This window comes from Mixophyes fleayi, chromosome 4 (assembly GCF_038048845.1).
Source record: "Mixophyes fleayi isolate aMixFle1 chromosome 4, aMixFle1.hap1, whole genome shotgun sequence".
Taxonomy (NCBI): Eukaryota; Metazoa; Chordata; class Amphibia; order Anura; family Limnodynastidae; genus Mixophyes; species Mixophyes fleayi.
Window position 1 is genome coordinate 242,009,558 of NC_134405.1, and position 26,910 is coordinate 242,036,467.

Sequence of the window (26,910 nt, forward strand, 5' to 3'; positions counted from 1 at the left end):
CAAGCCTTTTAAATAATAAACATTTATGGAAATGTGATCCTCTTGGCTAAATTTCTATAAGATGACATCCAGATGGCAGTGCGACATCCATTGCGACATCCATTGCGGAGAACGACGGAGGAGGAGACCAGGGAGGGAGCCGGATCGCCAGCTGACCGCAAGGTAAGTATTTTCTTATTTTTCTTTTTTTCAGGTTTTTTTTTTTTTTTTTCCAGGTTTTTTTTTTTGAGCTGCCTCTGACGGGACCCCCTGGGCTGCAGGGCCCATATATATAATCACTTTTTTTTATTTTTATTTATATATATATATATATATATATATATATATATATATATATATATATATATATATATATATATGGCCCCTGGTGCACTGCTTTGCCCGGAGGCCCAAAATGTTGTTAAGAGGGCCCTGCCTCTCAGTATGGTAAAGGGGTGAAAAATTAAAAGTTGCACATTAGTGTTTGGGGACCTCACTGGCGCCTCTTATATCAGGTGGTGTGTGATAATCATACCAGTACCCAGTCCAGTACTGAGGCTCCTAACAGTCTGAGTTTGATGCCAAGTATTGTACAGAACTATTGTGTTAGGAATCCCAAGATATGTGGGTGAACAGAACTTTTCATTTTAGGTAAATGCTCCTATTTATTCTCCTCCAGCATTACAGGGAGCATACCCCACATTACAGTTTTTGGAACCAACTCTGTAAAATCACTCTACACCACCTTTTGTGGGATTGGGAGTTCCACCTTTGAATGGAAAAAGTAAAAATGTCCCTTTAAAGTTTTACACCACTTCTACATTTCATTACTGCCACTTCTAAAGTTCCACTTTTACCACTGTTTATGATTGTTTAAAAAGTATTTATTAAATAGATTGAAATACACTTTACCATATAAAGTGCAACTGTAAGGTACAAAAGGCACCCTATCACAAGGCTTAGCCTTGGGTTATACTACCTCCAGGAACGTATTCCTTCTGTAGGGCGAAAAATGGTCTGGGACCAACACCAACCAGGCAACTCTTTCTTAAATGTGACTTCTCATCCCTGGAATTCTATTTAAACAATTTAAACAACCAAATCCAGTAAAATAAAGCCTTAAACTGGTAGCAGGGTGTATAACTAAGCACATTTATGTAGCTTGTCCACATTTGAAGGATTGTTTGACTTCACCCAGCTTCTGCCATAAGAATACGCAACATGTGAGTAGCAGTCTAGACCTGCAATTCTGTGCACTTTGCTGTAAAAATGGATGCAATCATGCACAAATAAGTACATAATGTCATAAAAGAACATTTGCACATTTTTTGTAATTACCTTTATGTGTCTTGACTGGTTTATTACAATTTGTGTTAATCTCAAACAAATGCACTAGATGAAGGAGAAACATAATGCTTTTCAGATCTTTCTGTTTATCAAGTCAACTAACGTTTTCTTTTTAACTTGAATATTTAAACAAAGATACCTCTTATGAGATTAACCATGAATTATAATACTATAAGCACTAACAGTATATGTAACCTAGGCTGATAGCAGGGCCGGACTGGCCATCTGGCACTTCTGGCAAATGCCAGAAGGGCCGATGGCTATATGGGCCGGCCCAACTCCCCCTGTCTTCTTGGTGGCTGGTGGTTCCAGGAACCAGCCACCTCTGCTGCGCGCTCCCCAGCTCCCTTCCCCGTTATGCTGTGCAGCCAGTTACACTGGTGAGTTTCCTGTTTTTTTTTCTAATTTGCTTTTTTTTTTTACTGAAGAGGGGGGGGGTGCCGCGATTTTCGGGGGGTGCCCGCGATTTTCGGAGGGGGGGGTCGCGGGGGTGCCGCGATTTTCGGGGGGTGCCCGCGATTTTCGGAGGGGGGGGTCGCGGGGGGTGCCCGCGATTTTCGGGGGGTGCCCGCGATTTTCGGGGGGGGGGTGGTCGCGGGGGTGAGAGCCAGGGGGTGCTGGGAAAGGGGGTGAGAGCCAAGGGGTGCTAGGAGAGTGGGTGAGAGCCAGGGGGTGCTGGGAGAGGGGTGAGAGAGCCGAAGGGGGTGCTGGGAAAGGGGATGAGAGCCAGGGGGTGCTGGGAGAGGGGGTGAGAGAGCCGAAGGGGGTGCTGGGAAAGGAGGTGAGAGAGCCGAAGGGGGTGCTGGGAAAGGGGGTGAGAGCCAGGGGGTGCTGGGAGAGGGGGTGAGAGAGCCGAAGGGGGTGCTGGGAAAGGAGGTGAGAGAGCCGAAGGGGGTGCTGGGAAAGGGGGTGAGAGCCAGGGGGTGCTGGGAGAGGGGGTGAGAGAGCCAAAGGGGGTGCTGGGAAAGGGGGTGAGAGAGCGGAAGGGGGTGCTGGGAAAGGGGGTGAGAGAGCGGAAGGGGTTGCTGGGAAAGGGGGTGAGAGCCAGGGGGTGCTGGGAGAGGGGGTGAGAGAGCCGAAGATGGTGCTGGGAGAGGGGGTGAGAGAGCCGAAGGGGGTGCTGGGAAAGGGGATGAGAGCCAGGGGTGCTGGGAGAGGGGGTGAGAGAGCCGAAGGGGGTGCTGGGAAAGGAGGTGAGAGAGCCAAAGGGGGTGAGAGCCAGGGGGTGCTAGGAGAGGGGGTGAGAGAGCAGAAGGGAGTGCTGGGAAAGGGGACGAGAGAGTGGAAGGGGGTGCAGGGAAATGGGGTGAGAGCCAGGGGGTGCTGGGAGAGGGGGTGAGAGAGCCGAAGGGGGTGCTGGGAAAGAAGGTGAGAGAGCCAAAGGGGGTGCTGGGAAAGGGGGTGAGAGCCAGGGGGTGCTGGGAGAGGAGGTGAGAGAGCCAGGGTGGTAGGGGGTGCAGGAAGAGGAGTGAGAGAGTCGGGGGGTAGAGGGTGCAGGAAGACGTGTGAGAGAGCCAGGGGAGTAGGTGGTACAGGAAGATGTGTGAGAGCCAGAGGAGAAGGTGGTGCAGGGGGTTAAGTGAGAGGGACAAAGGAGAAGATGGTGCAGGGGCATAGGTAAAAGAAATTGTAAAGGGAGAGACATCTTAAGAATGGGAATGTCAGGGATGCAGCCATCATAAAACACAAGTAGTAATGAAGAATGGAAATGCACAGAGGGGACAAGTGTTAAAAAAACAAAAAAAAACAAGCCTTCATACTCCATTCACCTATATTTTCTATACCCCCACTCCTAAATTTCTGCTTCGACCACTGCCCTCTATTCCTGCTCCCGACTGCCTGTGTGAGCTGACAGCTGTTGATCCCTCCTCGCCCAGCGCGCCCACTAGGAACAGAACACAGGATGCCATAATCAGGTAAGTTCATATATTTTCTCGTGTGCAATATGTTTTTAACCATCCTTTCTTGAACTGGGGACACTACAGCGTATCCAATAATGTTTAACACTATGTATTGCTCATTATTGCGCTGTAAAGTTTTTTGCATATTTATCTGTACAGAGATTTTTAATTAAGAGGAAAAAACATTGCTTGTCATAAATTTTATCTGTAATTGTGTCAATATATCTATTTTTGTTTGCATTGTAAATGATGTATTAAGCTGCTCTTGGGAGACTCACACTCAGTATCTGATATGCTGTACCAATTTTTATTTGTGAATGAGTTTTTATCTGAGCTTTACTAATGATTTGGGGGCACTACTATGCCATAATATGATTTGTGGGCACTTCTGCATGACCGAATATGTATTGAGGGTAATACTATGTGGCATAATATGACCGTGGGGCACTACGATGTGGCATAATATGAACTGGGCACACTACGGTGTGGCATCATATGAACTTCTGCCAAAGGCAAGTCTTTCATTGTTGAATATGACGGGAGCCCAAAAAAGTTGATGTATCGGGGCCCAAAATTCCTCTTGTCAGCCCTGCCTGTGAGTCAAGGGGGTAGACGCCTCCAGGTAAATAATCTAGATGTTTCCTATCTAATCAAACTGATGGATCACATCCAATTATTTCTCACCCACCTCCTCTATCCCCCTTAATTTATATACTGTGTTATTTAAAATGAATAGAAAAGACGCATATCCAGTTACTGTAGTAAAACAAAAATATTTTTCTGTGACATTTTGCTGTAGATGGAAATACTTTTAATGCGGCCGTGTGGGTTCAACTGATCATTCAATAGTTATGTTTTTTTTAGATATATGTTAGTTTTATTTCATGTGGAATGATTCATGAAAATTCTGCCATTACTATTTAATTGAGGGAATAGGGAACCTGTTACCTATATGTGTGTGTAAGTACTCTGTCCGTTGTTGCTATTTTGTGGGAGATTTGAAAAAAGCAAAACATTGTTTCCTACAGTGGCGTCTGTATAATTGGTGGTATTGCTGTAGTATGGGGTGGCGTGCTGGCGGCAATGTTGTAGTGTGTTTGGTGCTTAGTATTGCTAATAAGTAGGAGAGGGTATTGCTATAATGTGGGGGGTGACGCTGGACGCTGTAATGTGGGGGGTGATACCGGTTGCTGTAATGTGGGGAATGATGCTGGACGCTGTAATGTGGGGGGTGATGCTGGACGCTGTAATGTGGGGGGTGATGTCGGTTGCTGTAATGTGGGGGGTGATGCTGGACGCTGTAATGTGGGGGGTGATGACGGTTGCTGTAATGTGGGGGGTGATGCTGGACGCTGTAATGTGGGGGGTGATGCTGGACGCTGTAATGTGGGGGTGATGCTGGACGCTGTAATGTGGGGGTGATGCTGGACGCTGTAATGTGGGGGGTGATGCTGGATGCTGTAATGTGGGGGGTGATGCTGGTTGCTGTAATGTGGGGGGTGATTGATGTAGTATGAGTGTGTGTGGGGGGTTATTTATTGCTGTAATTTGGGTACTAATAATGTATTGTCATGGTGTTTATTGATGTAATTGGGGTGCTAATAATGTAATGTTGAGGGTCATTAGGAGAAATAAATACCCCCCCCCCCCCCACACACACACACTCATACTACATCATGTTGTACTGCGCCAGCATCAGTGTGCAACAATATAGTGCATGGAGCCCACAACACGTGGGCCTGTGTGCTTTAAATGCCAGGGCTGATTTTTAGTCCCAGTCCGGCCCTGGCTGATAGGAATACTTAAGAACTGACAATTCATAAACTAGCAGTATATGCTTGTACTTGCTGTCACATATTACAGAATGGCTCTGTCTAATTGACTGTGTGTTAATGCTGTGGTTTATATATTAGTGTTCTGAAGATGTGAATTTAACAAAATAGGTCTTCACAGGTTAGCTTGATTGTTCATGTGTTATCCAAAATCTAAATAAGATAGGTGGAAATAGCAGTGTGACAGGGGGTGACCAGCATAGAAAATAATAAGAAGTAGGCTCTGAACTCTTGTAATGGGATGGAATCCCATTACTATGGTGCTGCCTAGTGCCCAAGATTATTGTAATCTGTTGCTGTGACTTATGCTTTTATATATATTTATATCAGTGTAAAGACTTTTTGGCTTGCCATGGAAATGAAATAAGACTGACATATTCTGTACTTGGCTGTATGTACAACAGCAGGCACCAAGACAGATGAAATACACTGGGGTATGAGAAATGTGTCAAGACTTGCTTAGAGCTCAACTGAAGAGAGATGCTCTGTGAATATCAAGACTCTTGCAATATCTTCCGAACAAAATGAGTTAGTCCTGCAAAACAGAATCCGCTAATGTTTAATGAAATGCATACATTGAATGAATAAGTAAATAAAACCTTCTTTACTTGCGGACTGTACAGGTGGAATAAATGTCTTCTATATAAATAGTGCAATGACCTAACCGTGACAACATACTCAGTGCACCATGTAACTGCCATTCTGGTCATAAAAACATAGTTCATCTTGCTGGAAGCCTCAAAGCTATGCAATAATAGTAATTACATTTATTAATGCATATTTCCAAATATATACTCATTGATATTCATAGAAAGAAAAATGTGTGTTTTTCAATTCATGAAACAGAGTAGCGTTAAATAAATCTAGCTATTGCCCCTCTAATTGTGCTCCAGGTTTGAGGAAATTAATCTAGCTGGAACACAAATACTTTACAATGAAACAATGCATTATAAATGAAGTGCCACACTATTGTAGATTGATTGTCCATCATTGTTCGTCATGCTGTTTGCAAATGCATAACAACTGAATATAAACTAAAGATGTTAATCACTGAAATCCATAATTGTCAACTGTACTTGATTTCCGGTATCAGTCCCAGCTTAAAATATTTGGTCATGTTTGTATGTTTGCTGCCAATGTTTTGATTATCTATCTATCAATCATACTTGCCGACTTTGTTTTTTAATTCCGGGAGATCACAGAGGGGGGCAGGGTGGGCCGAGTGCCTCATTTTGGCTTTGTCCCCCTAGAAAAAAATGAAAATTTTATTTTGCAGTGGGGGCGGTGCCAAAATGTTGCGATTCCCAGGGAACATCCTCCCCACTTCCTAGTGAATTCCAGAGTCTCTAGGACATTTCGGAGAGTGGGCAAGTAAAATATATAACACACACACAGGCAGTGGATTATTGTATAAATGTGTATTAAGAATTTAATAAAACAGTTAATTTATTACTTCTAGTCAAGATACTTTTTAAGCTGTACTCTGCATTAAAAATAGTGAATGTTAGTGGATGTTTCCCCTCCTGGGCAAAAAGGGTACTACATTAAGTAGTAGTAGAGTTTGGTCACAAAACACATTTTTAACAAAACAAAAGTCTAACAAATATTGTGCACTAGCACAAGTATTTAATGAATGTAAACTTTTTCTGTAATCTGGAGGAGGTATAGTGTACAAGATGTAAATCGTGTAGCTCACAAATAGATAACCTGTGGCTTGCTAGCTGTTGTAGAACTACAAGTTTCCATTACCTATTCTAAAATTTTTAATTGTTAAGTGTTCTATTCAGATAGACTGCTATATTAAGACTGAATGGGAACAGTTCATACTGTTGTCTGACAATTTGATTATAACTGATTGCATCACTACTTTCTTTAACAATATGACATTTTTTCTCTTCATGCAATTCCCAAACATTTCCTATATAGATTAAGAAGAATGGCCAAGAGTTTGTCATTTGCTGCCACTCAGTAGTGTTGGATTAGTAATTGCATTTTATTAGAACATGTGAATCTGCATAAATGTCACTGTGCTTCCAGTGCTTTATATAATCTTCTTTAACCAAGCTTTTCTTTCTTTAAATCTGCCATAATCACTTCTGTACGCATGGCTAATTCTCATTACCTTTCCAAGTGTAATGCACGTACTTACTTATACGTTTTAGGTACATGTGCATTATGATTGTCCAACTTCATGCCCCCTGTTAATAACATGGATAATACCATTCTGATGCTCTGTTAAAATTCAAGCGTTCTAGTTTGATGTCACTATCCAAAACAAATTGTTTAATGTGTCTCTAAAATGGAAAAAATAGGAATTTTATAATTAATCCGCTAAAAAGAATTACATTGCTATCAGTGTTACAAAAAATAATATAGAGTAAACTGAAAATGACACAGTGTGGACTTTCATACAGTGTGATGTGTCTTCCTTTTTATAGATTCTGGGTAAAGTATATTTTAAATAGCATACGTAGATCTTCAGCAGTCAGAACAGTTTAATACTATGCATGAGTAGTTTTATGAGGCTTTTTTATTTTATTATTTTGGAACAGACTTATTTGGTAAATGACTGCTATTTCATTTGTATATGTTATTGATTCTAGGAGCAGTATGAAAACACAGCAGGATTCACAGATTTAATGTAGTTATTTCATTGTCCATTCTAATTCATTTAAATACATACTATTGAGTAGACAGAAAGCAACATCTTAAAGAACAATAACCGTATACACTGTGTGGCTAGTTTATCAGGTATACCTGATGTTCCTATATGTGTCATATGTGAAGGTAATGCCATTAGGAGGTGTCAATGAATCATGCGTAATTCAGAGAGGGTATGGTCAAGACAATAGTTTAGCATGGTAGTGGGTGCCAATTGTGCCAGCACAAGTGTTGTGCAGCAACTCTCTTGGTGGATTCATACACAACAGAATCTTTGGCATATTGAAAAATAACAGAGTAACAAAAAGTCTACAGACAGCCAAAATCTGAGTAAAACAGACAGTGATACTAAAATAAGCATATCAGAATGTATAGCTACATACCCATTAGCATGGATATGACATGACAGCGGTGTCGATCAGAATTCTGAAATGCCGGCACTTAGCCTGTTGACATGAACATGTGGGCAGGCTAAATGCTGATACTGCCATTGTACTGACAGGATTCCACTGTTGCTAGTGTGATTTGCATCATTGACCGTGCCACCAATCACAATGCCGACATTAAAAGAGTAATGGAGGCAGATCCGCCGGCTATACCCCGGAATCTACAGTTTAGTGTGAAACAGGCATCATACTTTCAATTAATTATGAATGCTTTTGAAAGACTGATTGTCTTAGTTACCATTTTACTAACACTGCAACTCTATACCTGTAATTACACTGACTTCCTGTTTGCTCCAGCATACAACTTAAGATTCCTGCTCTTAATTTAAAAGTCTTCCATGTATCTCTTCTGTATACCTCCCATGTTCTGACAAAGACTTATGCCAATCATTGTCCCTTATTTACACATTAAAATTTTCTACTTCCTTTGACACCAGGGGGCTGAAAGAAAATATATTTGACCAGTTTCCCTAAATACACTGAATGCTGTATTAATAAATGAGGTAAATGGAGCATTTGGCCTGCACCCACTGGGATAGGGAGCCCACTGTTAAAATCATTAGCCATGGAGCCTTAACAGATACTGGCTAATTTCTTATATTTCAGTCCCCTGGTTTTATAGAAATACATAAGACTACTTGATTACATGAGGGAAGTGTCTCTTTTGCAAAAGCTTGGTCCACTCTACTTTTGGAATGCAAATTAATATTCATGTTATGAAAAGAGCTGTGGAGGTACACTAATCACATATTTGCCCCTTTTGCCACTAAAGCCATCAAGTGACCCCGAGTGTATTTACATGTCCCCTCAACTTAGAAGATAACTTTCCTTTTGAGATATATGCCTGTTTTTATAAAATATTTCTGCTCATAACACTAAATTACTGCTACTCTTTCTGTCTCATTATATCAATCACCAATAAATGTTCCTGAACATACTCTACAAATGCTGCTAGCCCTATCAGTGCAACTTTGCTTTTATTTTTATATTGTAATTTTAGTACATTGTCCCCCTATGAAATTCTAAAGGTCTTTGTTTTGTCTTTATTAGATTTTTTTAGATTAAACAATATTGCCTCTATATTTAATATATAAATCCAACAGAGAAGGTATTACATTTTCCACATGTATATTATGATATTAGGTTATCGGCTTTATGCCACTATAAATGTATTAATTTATATTTTGTGTATATTTACTTTGTTTTGTTTGGGATATTAGTTTAGGCCAGTGACTGTGGAAGTTTATTTAATGCTTCCAGCAGTATACTAGAATTCAGTGATCAATTTTAAATTGACTTTCAGGGTAACCTGAACTGTCCTGACAAGCATGAAAAGTTAAACCATGCTATTAATTATTTAATGATTAATATTTTGTTGTTGGCTGTTTCAGAATAATCTATACTGGGAATGCTGGGAAGATACAGTTTACAGAAGGTATCTTAATCTTTCAACTTCAACCCATTGCTACTGGCCAATTTTTAGTAATTTTGTAGGACTTAATGAAACATAAAATTAGCTCATTAAGTAACTCATAACCTCTCGGCTAAGGAAACCTATAAAGTCATAGCTGTGATTTATATACTTCATATTCTAACTATTATTTAGAGACCTACGATTCCATTATAGTGATAAATGAATGAAATCTGTTTAGTGCTGCATGCAGCTTCATGACTATAGCTTTTATATTATTTATCAAAGTTGCTTTATGTTTGACAAGATATAATTTGTGGTATATGTCAGCACATCCTTGTGTCGTTTGTTCTTGATTGCAAAACACCTACGTAAGGTCATTTATGACTGAATATCACAGTGCTGGCAAGCACTAAAGTAATTTGTCCTCTCTGGGATTACACAACTGCTGTTGTGCCTGGTTTCACAGCACTACTTACGATTTTGCATGGGAAGATGGTATCTCTTGGGAAGGGGAAAATGTATGCCATACTTGCCAACTTTTCCTTGTTGGCTTTAGGGAGATCCCGGGGGAGGTGGGCCTGTGGGGTTTGACAAATCGCATCATTTTGGCTAAGATGATGCAATATTTGCGTCATTAAGCTCCCTCCGCCACTTATCTAATGCGGGGTCGAGAACCGGGAGATTGCCCTGCTCTCCCGGGAGGTCTCTCAGAAATGCAAGAGTCTCCCGGACATTCCGGGAGAGTAGGCAACTAATGCCTTAAAGAAAAGCAGCTAATACCCCATTCATACTGCACCAAAATCCTGGGTTTTTGCCGGGGCGAGCTCAAATGACCCGGGTCTTGGTGCAGTATGAATGGTACAAGTCAAAAATCCCGGGTCTAAAAACCCGGGTCTTCAACCCGGGATTTATCGAGGGGTAATTCCCGGGTCGGACCCGGGTTGCCTGCACTATGAATGGTGCAACCCGGGTTTTTCAACTGGCACCAAAGGGGAAAGTGAAATGCTCCAGTCCCGTCACTATATATTAGCCCATCACTGAGGTGGTTCCATTCTTGCCACATTCCTCTATGGGTGTCACACAGTCACATCATCCAAAGGGGCCGTTGCATGTACATGTTGTGTATGTTGTGTTCTTTAGAAATAATTTTATTGCTCTTACCACTAATTTTACTTAAAAATACTTTTTTAAGTAAAGCTTTACAGGTTGCATTTATTACACAAAGCATTAGTAAATAATTGTAACTATTCACTAGAATGTTGCCTTTGCAACTGTTTAATTGCTTAGTTAATGTGTATACTTTGTTTCTGTTGTATCCCAGTGTGCGGTGTGTATGCATGTACCTGCATTAAAGGCAACCAAATACATCCTTCAGATTTATGCAGTGATAATAGCATCATGTTTTGTCACCTCTGTGAAAGCTGAGTGTAGAAAGTAATCATTCTCTTGTAGACGCACACAACTCACATCAGTGTGTGTGGGGGTGTATTGGACAATTAGCGATGTGACAGGTCCACTGTAATGGATACTCCTTCCCTAAATCCTAGTAACAGTCTAGGCTACTACCTCTAAAACATGGCTGACCCTCAAAGCCATGATGTATAATTCCATGTAAACCAGATAGGCATATAATGAGTCTGCCAAACACTAACAAGCAAATAATGAGGTTGTGTTTCTGTGGGATTAAATATGTTGATTTGGGACAATTTTACTGATTAGGGAGACAGAGGTTGGTATAAATACAGATTTATGTGCAAATAATCTAGTGCATGTAGCAGGTCAATTCAGTTTTCATTTTTCAGCCAATGAAAACTGCTCTGGTGATGACTCCCACAAATTGCCAGGGCACAGACTTGTGCAGTATGAATGGGGTCAACCCGGTAAATTCCCGGGTCTGAGGTGCAGTATGAATGGTGTTTCTGAGCTGGGACGCTCCGAGCCCCGGCAAAAACCCGGCTTGAAAAACCCAGGATATTGCCGGGGCGGCAGTATGAAAGCGGTATAATTAATCACTAGAGACTGAAGTGTCTTTTACATTTGTCTCCATTACTGAAGTTAAGTTGTTTTACCTGGCAGTCTTTGATTAAATCTTGGTCTCCATGAAAATGGCCACCTTCATAGGCATCAGTACATGGACGTAGGACACAATTTCTGAACGGTGTCATCATGCCACAGATGGCGAAGCCATTCACATCTTGTACTGGCCCAGCATCAGGGAGAATGCCAGACTCTTCAGGGAGTGAGGGAGATCACCCCTATTTTAGGGAGTCTCCCTGACATTCAGGGAGAGTTGGCAAGTAGGTTGTATGCTGAAAATGAGGGGCATTGCATGAATACCAGTGTTATATTTTGGGGTATCTTATATGTGTGTGTATATATGTGTATGTATATGTGCGTGTGTGTGTGTATATATATATATATATATATATATATATATATATATATATATATATTTATAAATTCAAACAAAAGGGCCGCTTCCATGGTGTATTATCCAAGTAAAAAGGTTTATTCAAAGGAATAAAATTTGCACGTACCACAGGATAAAAGGTTTCAGGCATATGTTACAATACAGCTCACTTCTAATCTCCATACACGGACATCAGAGTCGAGGTAGCATACATCAGCATAGATCAAGAACACCTCTACGCGTTTCATCTCAAAGGACTTCGTCAGGAGGTGTGGATCTCCATTCAAATGCTCACATATTTCAAGGGTAATTTTAATTACCTTCACAGATGAACGAGAGCAACACTCGTTCACTAACATATACACACATCTCTGTGTTAAGACAGACTAATAACTATACATACAATTCAAATGTCCCTCTACATATATGCATTACAAGGATATTGCATGTACAAAACAAATAAAACATTATATAAAAAGATAAAAACAAAATAAAATTATTTTGTTTTTATCCTTTGAGATGAAACGCGTAGAGATGGTCTTGGATCTATGCTGATGTATGCTACCTCGACTCTGATGTCCGTGTATTGAGATTAGAAGTGAGCTGTATTGTAACATATGCCTGAAACCTTTTATCCTGTGGTATGTGCAAATTTTATTCCTTTGAATAAACCTTTTTACTTGGATAATACACCATGGAAGCGGCCCTTTTTGTTTGAATTTATAGGATCTTGCGGTTTCCCCTGTGGAGATCGGGTGGTGAAAAAAGGGAAGGACGCGCCGAATACAATCTGCTGGTGTTGGATTTCTGGTGGAACATTCACTTATGATGAACTGGCACGATATCTATATTTACTGATATTAGATGTTGTGTGCACTGTTTATTATATATATATATATATATATATATATATATATATATATATATATATATATATAATTATACTATGTGTGTACACATATGTGTGCGGTGGTAATCGTTTATACGATTGCCACCATAACAACACAGAGAAGTCCTCCAAATAAAAGACGAATCTGTAAAACGGCTGTTTAAAGAAAAGCAGACTTACCTGTATACCGAAGTTGCAGATGTCCGATTGGCACAGGATGCTGACCGCAAATGAGTACGACTACTGAGGTGTCCGTCAAGAGATTTTAACGTCAGGGCGACTTATTTTCCTCTTAATTTAAAGCAGCAATGTTTAGTTAAGTGTTTCAACACTTAACCTGCTGGGTTTGACATTGCCGCTTTTTAGGAATACTATCTGGCAATGTGTTTGTTTGGAGCCGATACTACTTTTTACTAGTTACCCTTCCAGGTTTCCACTATCATGGTTGTTATGAAACATCTTTGTTAAAAAATCAAACAAAAGAAAACCCCAAAAACAAATAAAAAAACATGAACTATTAAAATTCATGTAACATGATAAACCACTGACAACACCATAGATTTTAGCCTGATAAGGGGCATGCTCTTTCTAACTGTAACCCTAACCCTTTTTATCTATTGATAGATTGGTAGTGATTTGTATTTATACTTTTCAACTAAAGATCTCTAATTAAAAATGCCATTTGTCTTTAGCCTGTGGTAACTATAAACCTGTGGCCAGTATAGAACCTAGTGATAGTGACCTTTTCACATTTTGCTGTGCTAGCCCGATTTTTACTTGGGATCAAGAGTGGGGGCAGGATGACCTGTTCATTTTCCCAGGGTCCTCTCTCCCTAGTGTTTGGATTTATTTAAATATACTGCCAGAAATATTTGATGACTCTTATGGCCCATTCCTGTCTGTCATGTAATGCATCACATGGATGCAAGATGAATGAACTGGAAGTCTGTCAGGAGGTATAGGACACCTGTCACGCCTTGATTTTGTCAGGCAAACGGTTATTGTCCCATTAAAGAGAATAACGTAGTGCGTCTGTATCTACCTGTTCTGTTTATCTGTATCAGTTGTGATGTGAAAGTAAAGGCTGTCCAAGTGAAGCACTGGGGTCATGAGTTCGATTCCCAACCATGGCTTTATCTGTGTGGAGTTTGTATGTTCTCCCCGTGTTTGCGTGGGTTTGCTCAGGGTGCAGCGGGTTTCCTCCCATGCTCCAAAAACATACTGGTAGGTTAATTGGCTGCTATCAAATTGACCCTAGTCTCTCCTCCTGTGTGTGTGTGCAGAGCTGTAATGAGGGCGGTGCGACCGCCCAGGGCGTAATGCCTAGTGGGGGCGCAACACCTGCCCGCTATTTTCATGCCATCAGTAAAATGCAATCTAGTCCTGTGGTGCAGGACTACTTTGCCCATTGAAGACAGCCAGCGGCGCAAGAAGGAGGGCGCCTGTTTCCTGCTCTTGCAGCATCCTGACGTCAGGACGCTGTCAAAACACAGGCGACAAGGAGTCGGCACAGAGGGAAGAAGATGACAAGAATAGAAGTCCAGGTAAGTAAACTAGTACCCGGCTGTGCGTTCCAGCCATCTGTACCGGAAGTTCGGCATTTCACACGCAGGTCTGCGCTCCATAGCAGAGGAAGTAATAGAGGACGTTATATATTTTTTACTGCACCGTCGTTAGAAGGAGGGAGTCTTCGCTGTTAGTCTTACCCTATCCAACGGACTTTGGCACCTTCTTTTTTTTGGGATATCTTTGGGACATTGTCTGTGAGGCAGTCTTCATACGATTTTGCCTTCATAGTACACGTTATCGCTGTGTATGCATTCTATGATTTTACAGTGTTTTTTCCACTTATACTTTTTACTGGACTTTGTTTCTGATTTTTTTCTCTATGGACTATTTTTCAGCTACTATAAATATATTGCATTTTGTACTCCAAATTTGTCTGCTGTAAATTTGTTCTTAACCTTTCCACACCACTATTATTGGATTGTTATAGAGAGATTTGGATTGGCTCTATTCATCATTTATATTATTTTTTATTTTGCTTTACATTTATTTCTGCTTTGGAGAGCATTGGGTTGGCTTTGGCTATTTGTTAGAGTACATATTGCCGTGGGTCATTAGTGATTTTGTAAGTAAACTACTGGAGTGCTGGTCAGAAGAGGGAACAAATGCAAAAAGTGGGGTATTTGCGCTTCCTATGTTCAAGAGTGGTAGGCTGCCTGAATGGATGGTAAAGAAAGGGGTGCGCTCCAACCCTCATAGGTTAATACAGAAACAAACAATTCCCTTGGTGCCAAAACAAATACTGTATAAGTATAATAAAATAGAGTATTATACTATTTTTTTTTTTTGTATCACTGATTATGTTGTAATATGATTGGGCTCAATACATGAGCATTCGCCATTATCTGTTGCTTGATTTCTTATATCCTATTTATGCACCACCAGTATTTGTTTTGGCCCCAAGGGAATTGTTTGTTTCTGGTCAGAAGAGGGGGCTGGAGAGGAAGGTGTATGGAGTGAATGGGGGGGGGGGTCTGGAGAGAAGGAGTGAGTGGTCTGGTGATATGTATGTTAGGGAATTTAGATTATAAGCTCCAATGGGGCAGGGACTGATGTGAGTGAGTTCTCTGTACAGCGCTGCTGAATAAGTGGCGCTATATAAATAGCTGTTGATGATACTAATAGAAAAGCTTTCGCCCCTTCTTTCTCTCCTTGGCTGAGCTTAACCATACATGCACATCCGCAAGTCTGTACATGCACCAATGATGTGACTGGGGAGAGACCTGAAACTATCCCTGTACCCAATGCACTACTGTACTGTGGCCTTTGGATTTCAGCTACCAATGCCATCTTCAGACGGCATTATCTATAAACTTCAAGCTCTGAAAGGGTAAGCTTTTCAAGCTTGATAAAATACTCCAGTTCATGTCGCCATAGAGAATTATGGGTATGGTCTTATTAAGCATTAGTTTTAGTAATGTAGGATATATCTGCTATATCTGCTATATCTCTTGCATAAATCTATTGTTAAATATTTGGCTTAATCATGTGGAAATTTCTATGTCTCACTGTTTTTCTCTATCCCTATATGCTAGACTAAAGATTGGGCTGTCAACAGGAAACCACACTTAGGGCTAGATTTACTAAGCTGCGGGTTTGAAAAAGTGGGGATGTTGCCTATAGCAACCAATCAGATTCTAGCTGTCATTTTGTAGAAGGTACTAAATAAATGAAAGCTAGTATATGATTAGTTGCTATAGGCAACATCCCCACTTTTTCAAACCCGCAGCTTAGTAAATCTAGCCCAAAGTCCATTCCCTATTCAGACTCAATGTGATTGTGAATAATTTGATAATGGTCTAATGATTTGATGACTGAGTTGCCATTGGTGGTTTGGATGAACATCTAAGATGATGGTAGATTCACAAAGTTGTAACTACCTTACGCACAGTATTATTTCAGAGTTTTTCATTACAATCCCTTTTACTTAAAAATGTTATTACCTATGTGTGAGTGATGGATCTATTTTCCTCTGTAGTTCTCTCATTTGCCATGCTTGATGAATGCTATCTCATTTCAGGAAACCTTGACTATGAAATAAATGGTTGCAGTGCATTTTCACAGCTATGATGAATGTAGGCAATTTGGAGATCATTTTCTTAGAAATAATAAGCGTTTTTTTTTTTTTTGTATTTCAAACCATTTTATATGAAATTTAGTCCATAAAGGACATTTCTGAGTTATCGCTGGCAAAGAATTGAAATCTGACAGAGGTTGAATTGTGGCTTCCACATTCAATTTCTTTGTCAGATAGGCTCTATTGCCCTTTGTGGGAGTTCTAAAGGATGAATGCAAACATGCATTCAAAGAGCATTAAGCACATTCCAGCTAAATCCTTGCAATCATCTCTGCTTTTTTTCTCTTTTGCATCAAGGTTATTTCATAGTAAGTATCTCTCTGCTGAATGTATCCTCCAAGGACATTCAGTGTGTGGTTGCTATGGGCTACAAATAGGACCACCACAATTCTGTGAAACCAGACAGATTTTAATATGTAAATATGTAAGCACTAAGTATACAGATCTTCACTTTATGCTTTTACTTCTAAATAAACTGTAGTTTATCCTACATTGCAAATTGTGAAATGACATAAATGCTGTATGTGACCAATTCATTTATTCCAAGCTATTGCTAACCGTTATGTTTATCACTTATTTATTATTAATTGTAGTTGAGTATTGCAGTTACGCAACACTACTTTTGTGTATTTTATCTGTAGCTGGGATGACAGCAGTTCTGCAAGCAGTGGCCTTAGTGACACACTTGATAACCTCAGCACAGATGACCTAAATACATCTTCTATTGGTTCCTATTCAAACACTGTATCTCCTAGAAAAACTAATCAAACACAGGTAAGTGTATGAACCTGAAGATCCGAACTTATGATTAGACTATAGACCGATAAATTGAATTACTACGTGTGTTATTAAAATTAACATTCAGAATGTACTGCAAATTGATTTTATATTACCACTAAACACCAAAGCTTAAATGTTGGTATTTGGGAAGGTAAGATATAGTGTTCAGTGTTACTCTACTATAACATCATTGGCCGTGTGTTTATGCATGAATCCGCTACTCTATCCAAAACATATCTGCAGATTAAGTCTGCAAACTTGTTACTCACATTATTGTTTCAAGGTGATATACAACATAAAATCACCTCCTTCCCAACGTGCAATCTGCTTGCAGATGTTATATCGTGGTTTTACTCTCTCTTTGTGGACCTTCTATCTAGCAATGTGTGTCTAACTAGTACCTTATTCAGAATATTCTTGAATTCTTGGGTGGCCAGGCATATACAGTCCTCTTTCAAAGTCTCACAGACACCCAAAGACACCCACGCTGGCACAACACAAACCTAGCATAAATAGTTAGTGTACCTCAAAAAAGCTTTTTTGGCTACTGAGTTGAAATCCTATGACATGTATGAAACGTGTTTGTGAGGAACATATGAGAGATTACATACCCTCAGTCCACTGAAAACTGAGAAACTACCAAATAAGGTTCTAGTCATATAACCTAAACATAACATAAACTGTGATATTGTTAATAAACTACAGTTAAGTATAGGATATTAGATGGATTAATGATAGATAAGATTGTAAAAGTTGTTTGGATGTATTTTTTAACTTTTTAAAAATGAATGAGCTATCTGCCTCTGTCCAAACACATTTAGAATTATGACCCAAAATAACTAACATGCCAAGAAGCAGTGGAGAGACTATGGCTACATCTTTTATTTTAATTCCATCATTAAGCTTAAAGGGAGGGGAATACTGGCCAACCAAGTGCCCTCGCCCCAAAGGATATGGATATCTCTCTGATAATCATATTCCAAGGCGGGAAATCATTTGACCGCGTTACTGTTGAAAGTAACGCGGCCTGCGCATTATTACCGCTATTACGGTAGTTTCAACGCCGGCATTTTGCTCCCTGAGCTGCGAGCTGAAAGCCGGGTTAAAATTACCGTAAAAACGGTAATACATTCAACGACCGTGCTAATTCGGGGGGAATTGAATCCCCCCCCCCCAACGGTCATGTTTACCATGCCCATCCATCTGGCCACCTGATACTGTGTTCAAGTGACAACTATAACCAGGGTGTAAGAAACCATTCCAGGTGCCCCAAATTTATCATTACTATCCAGTTTTTCTCTAGGGACAACCAATAAGCCTTCTCCCATTAGGCACCACAAAGAGGCTGTTGGACACCTTAAGTTGACCTCTGATCCCAATAACATAGATGGCTCTCTGCACTGCTTCCTGAATCTAATTAAAGTTGTCAATGCCAATGTCTGAGAAATTCACTTCAACCAGTTTTTATATCCCGGGTGTGATGTCTTCTGTTACCCAATATAATTATCTGAAATGACCCATCATCCCGATGTAATCTGAAACTTCTTATTAACTTCTTTAAAGCTTCTATTGATACTAATGACATCATCAAACTAAGCCAGCCAAATGGCTGTAAGGAAAATTAAATGCCTGCCAGCACTCTTCCTGTTTAGTTAATTACAGAACCTTTTTCTCTTATGTCCAACAGAAATTACTCAATAGCCCTTGTTTAGGGTGCTTCCGGGGACTATAATCCAATTGCCTGTGTGAAAGCTGCCCCGGCATCCCAATATCTTCAGTAGGCAATGCATATGTTCCGAGCCAAGAGGCCCTAATCAATTCAAAATGTGAGGGGTTGCATCTGTCCATGGAGTTTCAATGCAATTTAAAAAAAAAAAAAAAAAAGCTGGAGAGTGCACCTGCTAATTTATTGGGATATGCCTAGCACTTACCCAAATGTTTAGTTGTAGACACTTTAGCACTAGGGCTTGCAGTAATGCTATCAAGGGAGGTGATTGGGAGACAGCATATTCAAAGCCTCTACCACTGCCTCATTGGTGACCTAGAAACCACTTGTCATCTTTTTTAGCTGGAAACAGCTCTAGCAGTGCCACATTGCTAGTAAAGCCTGTTTGTACCTACTGTGACAGTCATCTCTCTGCACATGCCCCAAACTCTATGCTCATCGTTGTATCTCTGTATGGCAAACCCTTACCTTGTGTGCTCATTATATTCTTCAAGGAAATGTAGCCATACTTTTATGTCTTCCTTGATTTCTTTCGCAAGCCTTATGAAATGGTGTGGACTAACTACTTGTTACAGCAATGAGTCATCTGTAATTGACTCGCCCATTAGGCATAATTCACTGTGCAAATGTCAGATTCCTTAATGGCAACTATAACTACTTCAGTGTGGTCTTCTTAGCTGCAAGCACCAAGTATATGAGATCCTTCAAATATTACAGCTTCTGTCTCCGTTAACAAAATAGATGCCAATTCTATACCTAAAAATGTCACCATTGTTTTTGGTCCTACAAGTATTTCAAGCGCTTGGGGTACCCTGAACTTCCTTATAAGGACTTGGAATCATGCCAATGTGTCATTACAAACTAGAGTTCCTTCCAGGCTTGCTGAAGAAAAATTGTCCATATAATGGCACATACCCTTATTATTCAATTCTAACTTTACCACCTGAGCACGAAACCATCAACCCATGGAAAAGCATCTATCTACAATTCCCTTCAAATTTGCTTCCAAGCAAATAAATAAATAAAGGAAGGATGTATGGGGGAGAAAGCAAAACACCATCTCAATGTTGGACTTCATCATTAATGCTTCTCTCCAGCAACTCTTGAGTTTAGGTATGGTCTGATTATAAAAGGCGTACAATACAATAATTGAGAGTCAATAGCATTGTTGACTGAATGCCGTTCGAGGTAAAAAAGTTTGCGATTGGCATTGGGATCCCTTTAGCCTGTCCTTTTTCCACTGTTGCCCTAATCCTCCTAAATCATATATGAAAAGCACTGCAGGCTGAGAACTCATGTAGAGAATTACATGTGGCTTCCCTCCTACACTGCACTACACTGAATATACCAGTAGACAGGCACCTTCTTGTTTACTGTTGCCTGATGCCTTGAAATCCACTGAATGGTGCCTGAAATGGGAGTGACAGCCACAAATCCATTATCTTTGCAATCACATGGTATAAATCGGTGTGTGCTCTCTCATAATACCACCAGGCTTGCCAGCCCATAATCCCTGCAGGCTTCTGAGGTGGGGTGCATATATTTAAATAGTGAAGAGCCTGTTTATTGGGCTCTTCATCAATAATTTTAGCCATTGTTGTAAATAGTTGCAACCATTTCACAAAAGTCTGGCACTTGGTTCTTAAACTATATTGCCCCCCCCCCCATATTCACTCCTCTTATCTGATTTTGCAACCAGATCTTTAAACAATAGTAGTTGCGATAATATCTATATGCTCTCCCATCCAGATTTTTTCTTTCACTCCGAATCATAACGGCAAACCTAGCAGTTGAGCTAAGCACACGTAAGTCTCCCTCTAATTATCAAATGCACTCTTTGCTCACTACCAATGTATAATTCTAACACATACCTTGCTACTAGTGCTACCAATCTAAAGTCAAACAAGGCAACCAATGCCTGTACCGGTGAATGTATTTGGCAAGAACCTCACTTCTTAAAGCAATTGTGATGCCTGTGGCTCTGCAGTTAATCCAAATCATATTCCTATGCCTTGCCATCATATTCCCTGCTTGTCGGTTCGCTTAAAAATTGTACAGCTAACAAAGTTGCAGATTGACCTGGTGACCCATCTAACTCGGACCTGTCGTTAAACTCCCGTGCCTTCATTTTCTTGAGCACTTAGTCCGATTTCCTGTGTGTTTTATACTTCCTGTGTGATTTCATGCATTTATTGGGACCTTTAGGAAGCACTGTGACTAATCATGTTGGTTTTGCGTTAAGACAGCTCCATTGTTTCTCCATTAGTGTCTCCTGCATTTCTTGTCCCAGTTTATGGTCTTCCTTCTGTAGGAAAATTTGCAACATTTTGTTGACCACATTTGCCTTCTACCTGTGCTGAGAAAGCTATTAATGGCAAAGCCACTGCTGTTGGCTCACCTGGCCTATTGAGTCAACCAATCCTCGTGCACTGGATTCACAACCTCCCAAAAATCTTGAGTACCCCTTGGACAAGCAAAAGTTTCTCTGCTTGAGGAGCTGTGATGGGACCTGTGACAGTCTCCTCACTGCAGTTATGTACCACCAGCTGATTCTAAGCGGGTGCTTTATCTGTTGAATCATTTCACCAATCAAATACTTAATTTAAACATACACTATACTGAAGCTATTTTAATGCTTGTCAAATTTAAATAAAAACAACATTGCAATTTATGTTGTTAGTAAATGCATAGCTTTTATTTTATTATTACCAGTCTATGGACAGATATATTCCTCTGTAGCATGAATTCTGCAATTGCTGCAACAGTGCAATCAATTTCGGCAAACAGTGCAATAAGGCCTGTTACATCTTTATGTTTCTGTTAGTTTTAAAGAATATATGTTAATAGAACATGCACAATATTAAATAGATGTTTCACGCCTTCAAATACCATTGGTGGCCTTATAGTTTTGGCATTGCAATTTCTTCCAACCCTTAATCAAATTGAATTAACTTTAAAACATGTAAATATATTTATGCTTGAAATGTAATTTACAAAACAGTTTCTATGTCCTGCAGCTAAAAACAGATGCTGAGAAACGCGCATTAACAGGTTCTGAACCCTGGTGCAATGATGAGTTGAAAAAACAAGATGACGACTATGACGGCACTCTGGAGACCAGCAAATGGAAAGGGCATTCATCTGGACTGTCTGAAGATTCTGAGAAAGGAGGGCAAAAAACTCAATCCATCTCTCAGACCGGGTCATGGAGGCGAGGAATGACTGCGCAAATCAGTACAACATCATCAAGACACAAATCTGGAAGTAGCTCTCTTAAAACACCAGGTATTACAAAATCTATGGGGTAGATTTATCAAACCTTCTCAAAATGAATAGTGGATGTGTTATCAATAACAACTAAACAGATTAAAGCAGTGGTTCCCAAACTTTTGCAGCACCCTTAGAGTCTCCAAATTTTTTCAAGGCACCCCTCCAAAATAATTATTGAGCAGTCCTGTTTTAGAAGTAGTTGGGTCAAAAAAATGTAATACGTATTTAGGTCAGGACAGAAATACTTATTTAGTTGTATGCAAAAATGCCCCCTCTGCATCCAGACACTCTGCCCTCAGGCACTCTGCCCCTTCTGCATCCAGACACACTGCCCCCTCTGCCCTCTGTCACGCCGTCCCCCCTCCTCTGCTCTCTGTCACGCCGTCCCCCTCCTCTGCTCTCTGTCACGCTGTCCCCCCTCCTCTGCCCTTTCTCACGATGTCCCCCCTCCTCTGCCCTTTCTCACGATGTCCCCCCTCCTCTGCCCTTTCTCATGATGTCCCCCCTCCTCTGCCCTCTCTCACGATGTCCCCCCCTCCTCTGCACTGTCATGCTGTCCCCCTCCTCTGCCCTCTCTCACGATGTCCCCCCCCTCCTCTGCACTGTCATGCTGTCCCCCTCCTCTGCCCTCTGTCACACTGTCCCCCCCCTCTGCCCTCTGTCACGCTGTCCCCCCCTCTGCCCTCTGTCACGCTGTCCCCGTACTCTGCCCTCTCTCACGCTGTGTCCCCCTCCACTGCCCCTCTCACGCTGTGTCCCCGTCCTCTGCCCTCTCTCACGCTGTGTCCCCCTCCACTGCCCCTCTCACGCTGTGTCCCCGTCCACTGCCCCTCTCACGCTGTGTCCCCGTCCACTGCCCCTCTCACGCTGTGTCCCCGTCCACTGCCCCTCTCACGCTGTGTCCCCGTCCACTGCCCCTCTCACGCTGTGTCCCCGTCCACTGCCCCTCTCACGCTGTGTCCCCGTCCACTGCCCCTCTCACGCTGTGTCCCCGTCCACTGCCCCTCTCACGCTGTGTCCCCGTCCACTGCCCCTCTCACGCTGTGTCCCCCTCCACTGCCCCTCTCACGCTGTGTCCCCCTCCACTGCCCCTCTCACGCTGTGTCCCCCTCCACTGCCCCTCTCACGCTGTGTCCCCCTCCACTGCCCCTCTCACGCTGTGTCCCCCTCCACTGCCCCTCTCACGTTGTGTCCCCCTCCACTGCCCCTCTCACGTTGTGTCCCCCTCCACTGCCCCTCTCACGTTGTGTCACACTCCTCTGCCCCGCTGTCACACTCCTCTGCCCTGCTGTCACACTCCTCTACCCTGCTGTCACACTCCTCTGCCCTGCTGTCACACTCCTCTGCCCCGCTGTCACACTCCTCTGCCCCGCTGTCACACTCCTCTGCCCCGCTGTCACACTCCTGCCCCGCTGTCACACTCCTGCCCCGCTGTCTGCCCCGCTGTCACACTCCTGCCCCGCTGTCTGCCCCGCTGTCACACTCCTGCCCCGCTGTCTGCCCCGCTGTCACACTCCTGCCCCGCTGTCACACTCCTGCCCCGCTGTCACACTCCTGCCCCGCTGTCACACTCCTGCCCCGCTGTCACACTCCTGCCCCTCTGTCTGCCCCGCTGTCACACTCCTGCCCCTCTGTCTGCCCCGCTGTCACCCTCCTGCCCCTCTGTCTGCCCCGCTGTCACACTCCTGCCCCTCTGTCTGCCCCGCTGTCACACTCCTGCCCCTCTGTCTGCCCCGCTGTCACACTCCTGCCCCTCTGTCTGCCCCGCTGCCACACTCCTGCCCCTCTGTCTGCCCCACTGTCACACTCCCTCTCACTCCTCTGCCGCGAGCCAGCCATAGAAAAAACCAAAGAGCACATAAACTTACCTATCCGCGCGGCGCCGGGACCCAGCAGACTCCTCTCTCCCGCAGCTGTCACTGATGACAGCGCTGCGGCACCCCTGGTAGCCGCTGCGCACACTTGGGGAACCGCCGGATTAAAGCTATCATTTTCTTGGATGTACTAGATAAATTATAACTACAATCTGATTGGTTGCTATGGGCATCACCCTACTTTTCCTTTTTAAAAGGTTTGATAAATCTACCTCTATGTCTTGTAAGGTTGATCTATGAGTTTTATTGTGTGTTATCATTGTATATTTTCCCTTAAAAAGAGTAATATATTGATCAAACTTCTGTTCTACCAAGAGGCTTATGGGTTTTTTTTGTCTATGGATCCTATCAACACCAGATTAAGGGCTACCTGGTTAGAAGTCAAAATTAGGACATGCCCATTTTGAACTGATTTGACAAGCTTTATCCTACCCTTTCCCCCTTATTGTAAAATTATGTAATTTCTTTATTCATTTGCCAACAGGAAAAACAGATGATGTAAAAGCTTCGGAGAAAGTGAAAACACCACTTAAGGGTGGTCCACTACAACGCTCTCCCTCAGATGCTGGAAAAAGCAGTGGTGATGAAGGGAAAAAGCCACCTTCTGGAATTGCAAGACCAACAGCCACTGGCTCATTTGGCTTTAAGAAGGCTGGGGTTGGAACATCTAACATAAGTGGAAGTGGAGCAACCATTACTAGTGGATCAGCAACACTTGGAAAAATGCCTAAATCATCAGGGATTGGAGGAAAAAGCGCTGGGAGGAAAACCAGTCTTGATGGTTCACAGAATCAAGATGATGGAGTGTTACTAGCCAACACAAAAGCTGCTCTGCAATATCGCAGTTTACCTCGTCCTTCTAAGTCCAATACGAGTGGTATTCCAGGTAGGGGAGGACACAGATCAAGCACCAGTAGTATTGACTCCAATGTCAGCAGCAAATCAGCTGGTGCAGCAGGCGCCAAACTCAGAGAGCCCTCAAAGATGGCATCAGAACGTTCCAGTCCTGTCACAAGCAATCAGACAGACAAGGAGAAGGAAAAAGTGTCAGACTCAGAAAGTGTCTCCTTGTCAAGTTCTCCTAAATCTAGCCCGACATCAGCCAGTGCCTGTGGCACTCAAGGTCTGCGGCAACCAGGATCAAAATATCCTGATATTGCTTCGCCAACATTCCGGAGGTAAGAATAATATTACTAGTTATATGTTGTAGAGTCTGATTTCAGTCTTTTAATGGACTTTAAACATTGGGAACAGCTAATGACAAATATAATGAAGTCTCTTGGCATGATGAGCCAACATTTTCCTGCAAACATTTATCAGTGTTACTTTCCTTGTTTTCCTTGTTTTGTGTGTGTGTGTGTGTATGTATGTATGTATGTATGTGTGTATATATATATATATATATATATATATATATATATATATATATATATATATATATATATATATATATTTAATATTATACTGTCCATCCAAACCCAGGTAATTGAACACCTTTAGATTACAAACCATTGTGCTACAACTGAGTAAATGGAAAAGGTGTAAAGGAAAGTATGGTATTTTTTTAACAATACTTCATGTAGTTGGGAGAGAAATTCTCATTATTTTACATTTTTGTTAAGGCTGGATTCAGTTACATCTCGTGGGATAACACCAATTGCATTGCAATTTGTATTTTTCAAGCACCAATGAAATCAAGAGTTCATGCATTGCAGTGTTTTTACTTGGAGTAGTATAAGTCATGTTGATAAAATTTTAAAATATTTGTTTTATTGAGTATACTGTCAAAATGAAGTTTGTAATTGATTTAGTATGTAATTGTCTCCCTCTTGTGGACAAGAGAGGCTTTGTCATCCTTTAAAATGAATCCGTAATACAATATTATATCATTTGAAATTAGAGATGCTCACTGACCCCCGTGTTTTAATTTTGTTTTTGGTTTTGGATCTGGATTACCGTTGTGTTTTGGTTTTGCAAAACCGCCATTGCGTGTTTTGGTTTTGGTTTTGTTTGGTTTTGTTTGGTTTTGTTTTGCTATTTTGTTGAAAAATCTAAGTTTTTGGGCATAAAATATCCAAATTTAGTGCTCCACCTGTTTCTTGGATAAGTAATGTAATTGTAAAGTTAATAAATGATCTAAAAAATAGTTTAATTCCTGGTAGGTAGGCCTTCATTAATTCTACACACAAACCAGATTGTCTTCCTCTCCATCTATGCATATTGGCAATGCAGCCATCGCCTTTGGGTGTATATTACACCCTACACTTATAGTTAAATATGTAAAGAAATGGACAAAGGCAGTTTGGTTTCTGTCTCCACTTGTAGTTGAATAGAAAAAAAGCAGCCTGCATAGACTGAACAATATAAACAATAAATGGACCAAGGTAGTTTGGTGGCTGTCTGTGACCCCCCCGCCCTCCACTTGTAGTTGAATAGAAAAAAAGCAGCCTGGATAGACTGAACAATATTAAAAATAAATGGTCCAAGGTAATTTGGTATCTGTCTGCATCAGATCCCCTCTCCACTAGGAGTAAAATAGAAAAAAAGCAGCCTGGATAGACTGAACAATATAAAAAATAAATGGACCAAGGTAGTTTGGTGGCTGTCTGTGACCCCCCCGCCCTCCACTTGTAGTTGAATAGAAAAAAAGCAGCCTGGATAGACTGAACAATATTAAAAATAAATGGTCCAAGGTAATTTGGTATCTGTCTGCATCAGATCCCCTCTCCACTAGGAGT

At 41.5% G+C, this 26,910-nt stretch overlaps 1 protein-coding gene across 4 annotated transcripts in view; it reads left to right on the top strand.

The window, feature by feature from the left end:
- NAV3 (neuron navigator 3) overlaps positions 1 to 26,910 on the top strand; it is a 539,311-nt gene that overhangs the window by 438,286 nt on the left and 74,115 nt on the right. For all 4 annotated transcript variants that reach the window (XM_075209582.1, XM_075209579.1, XM_075209580.1 and 1 more), the window contains 3 exons: positions 17,164 to 17,296; positions 22,046 to 22,313; positions 24,657 to 25,350. In XM_075209582.1, the coding sequence (XP_075065683.1) occupies positions 17,164 to 17,296; positions 22,046 to 22,313; positions 24,657 to 25,350 (1,095 nt within the window). The remainder of the gene's footprint in view (positions 1 to 17,163; positions 17,297 to 22,045; positions 22,314 to 24,656; positions 25,351 to 26,910) is intronic.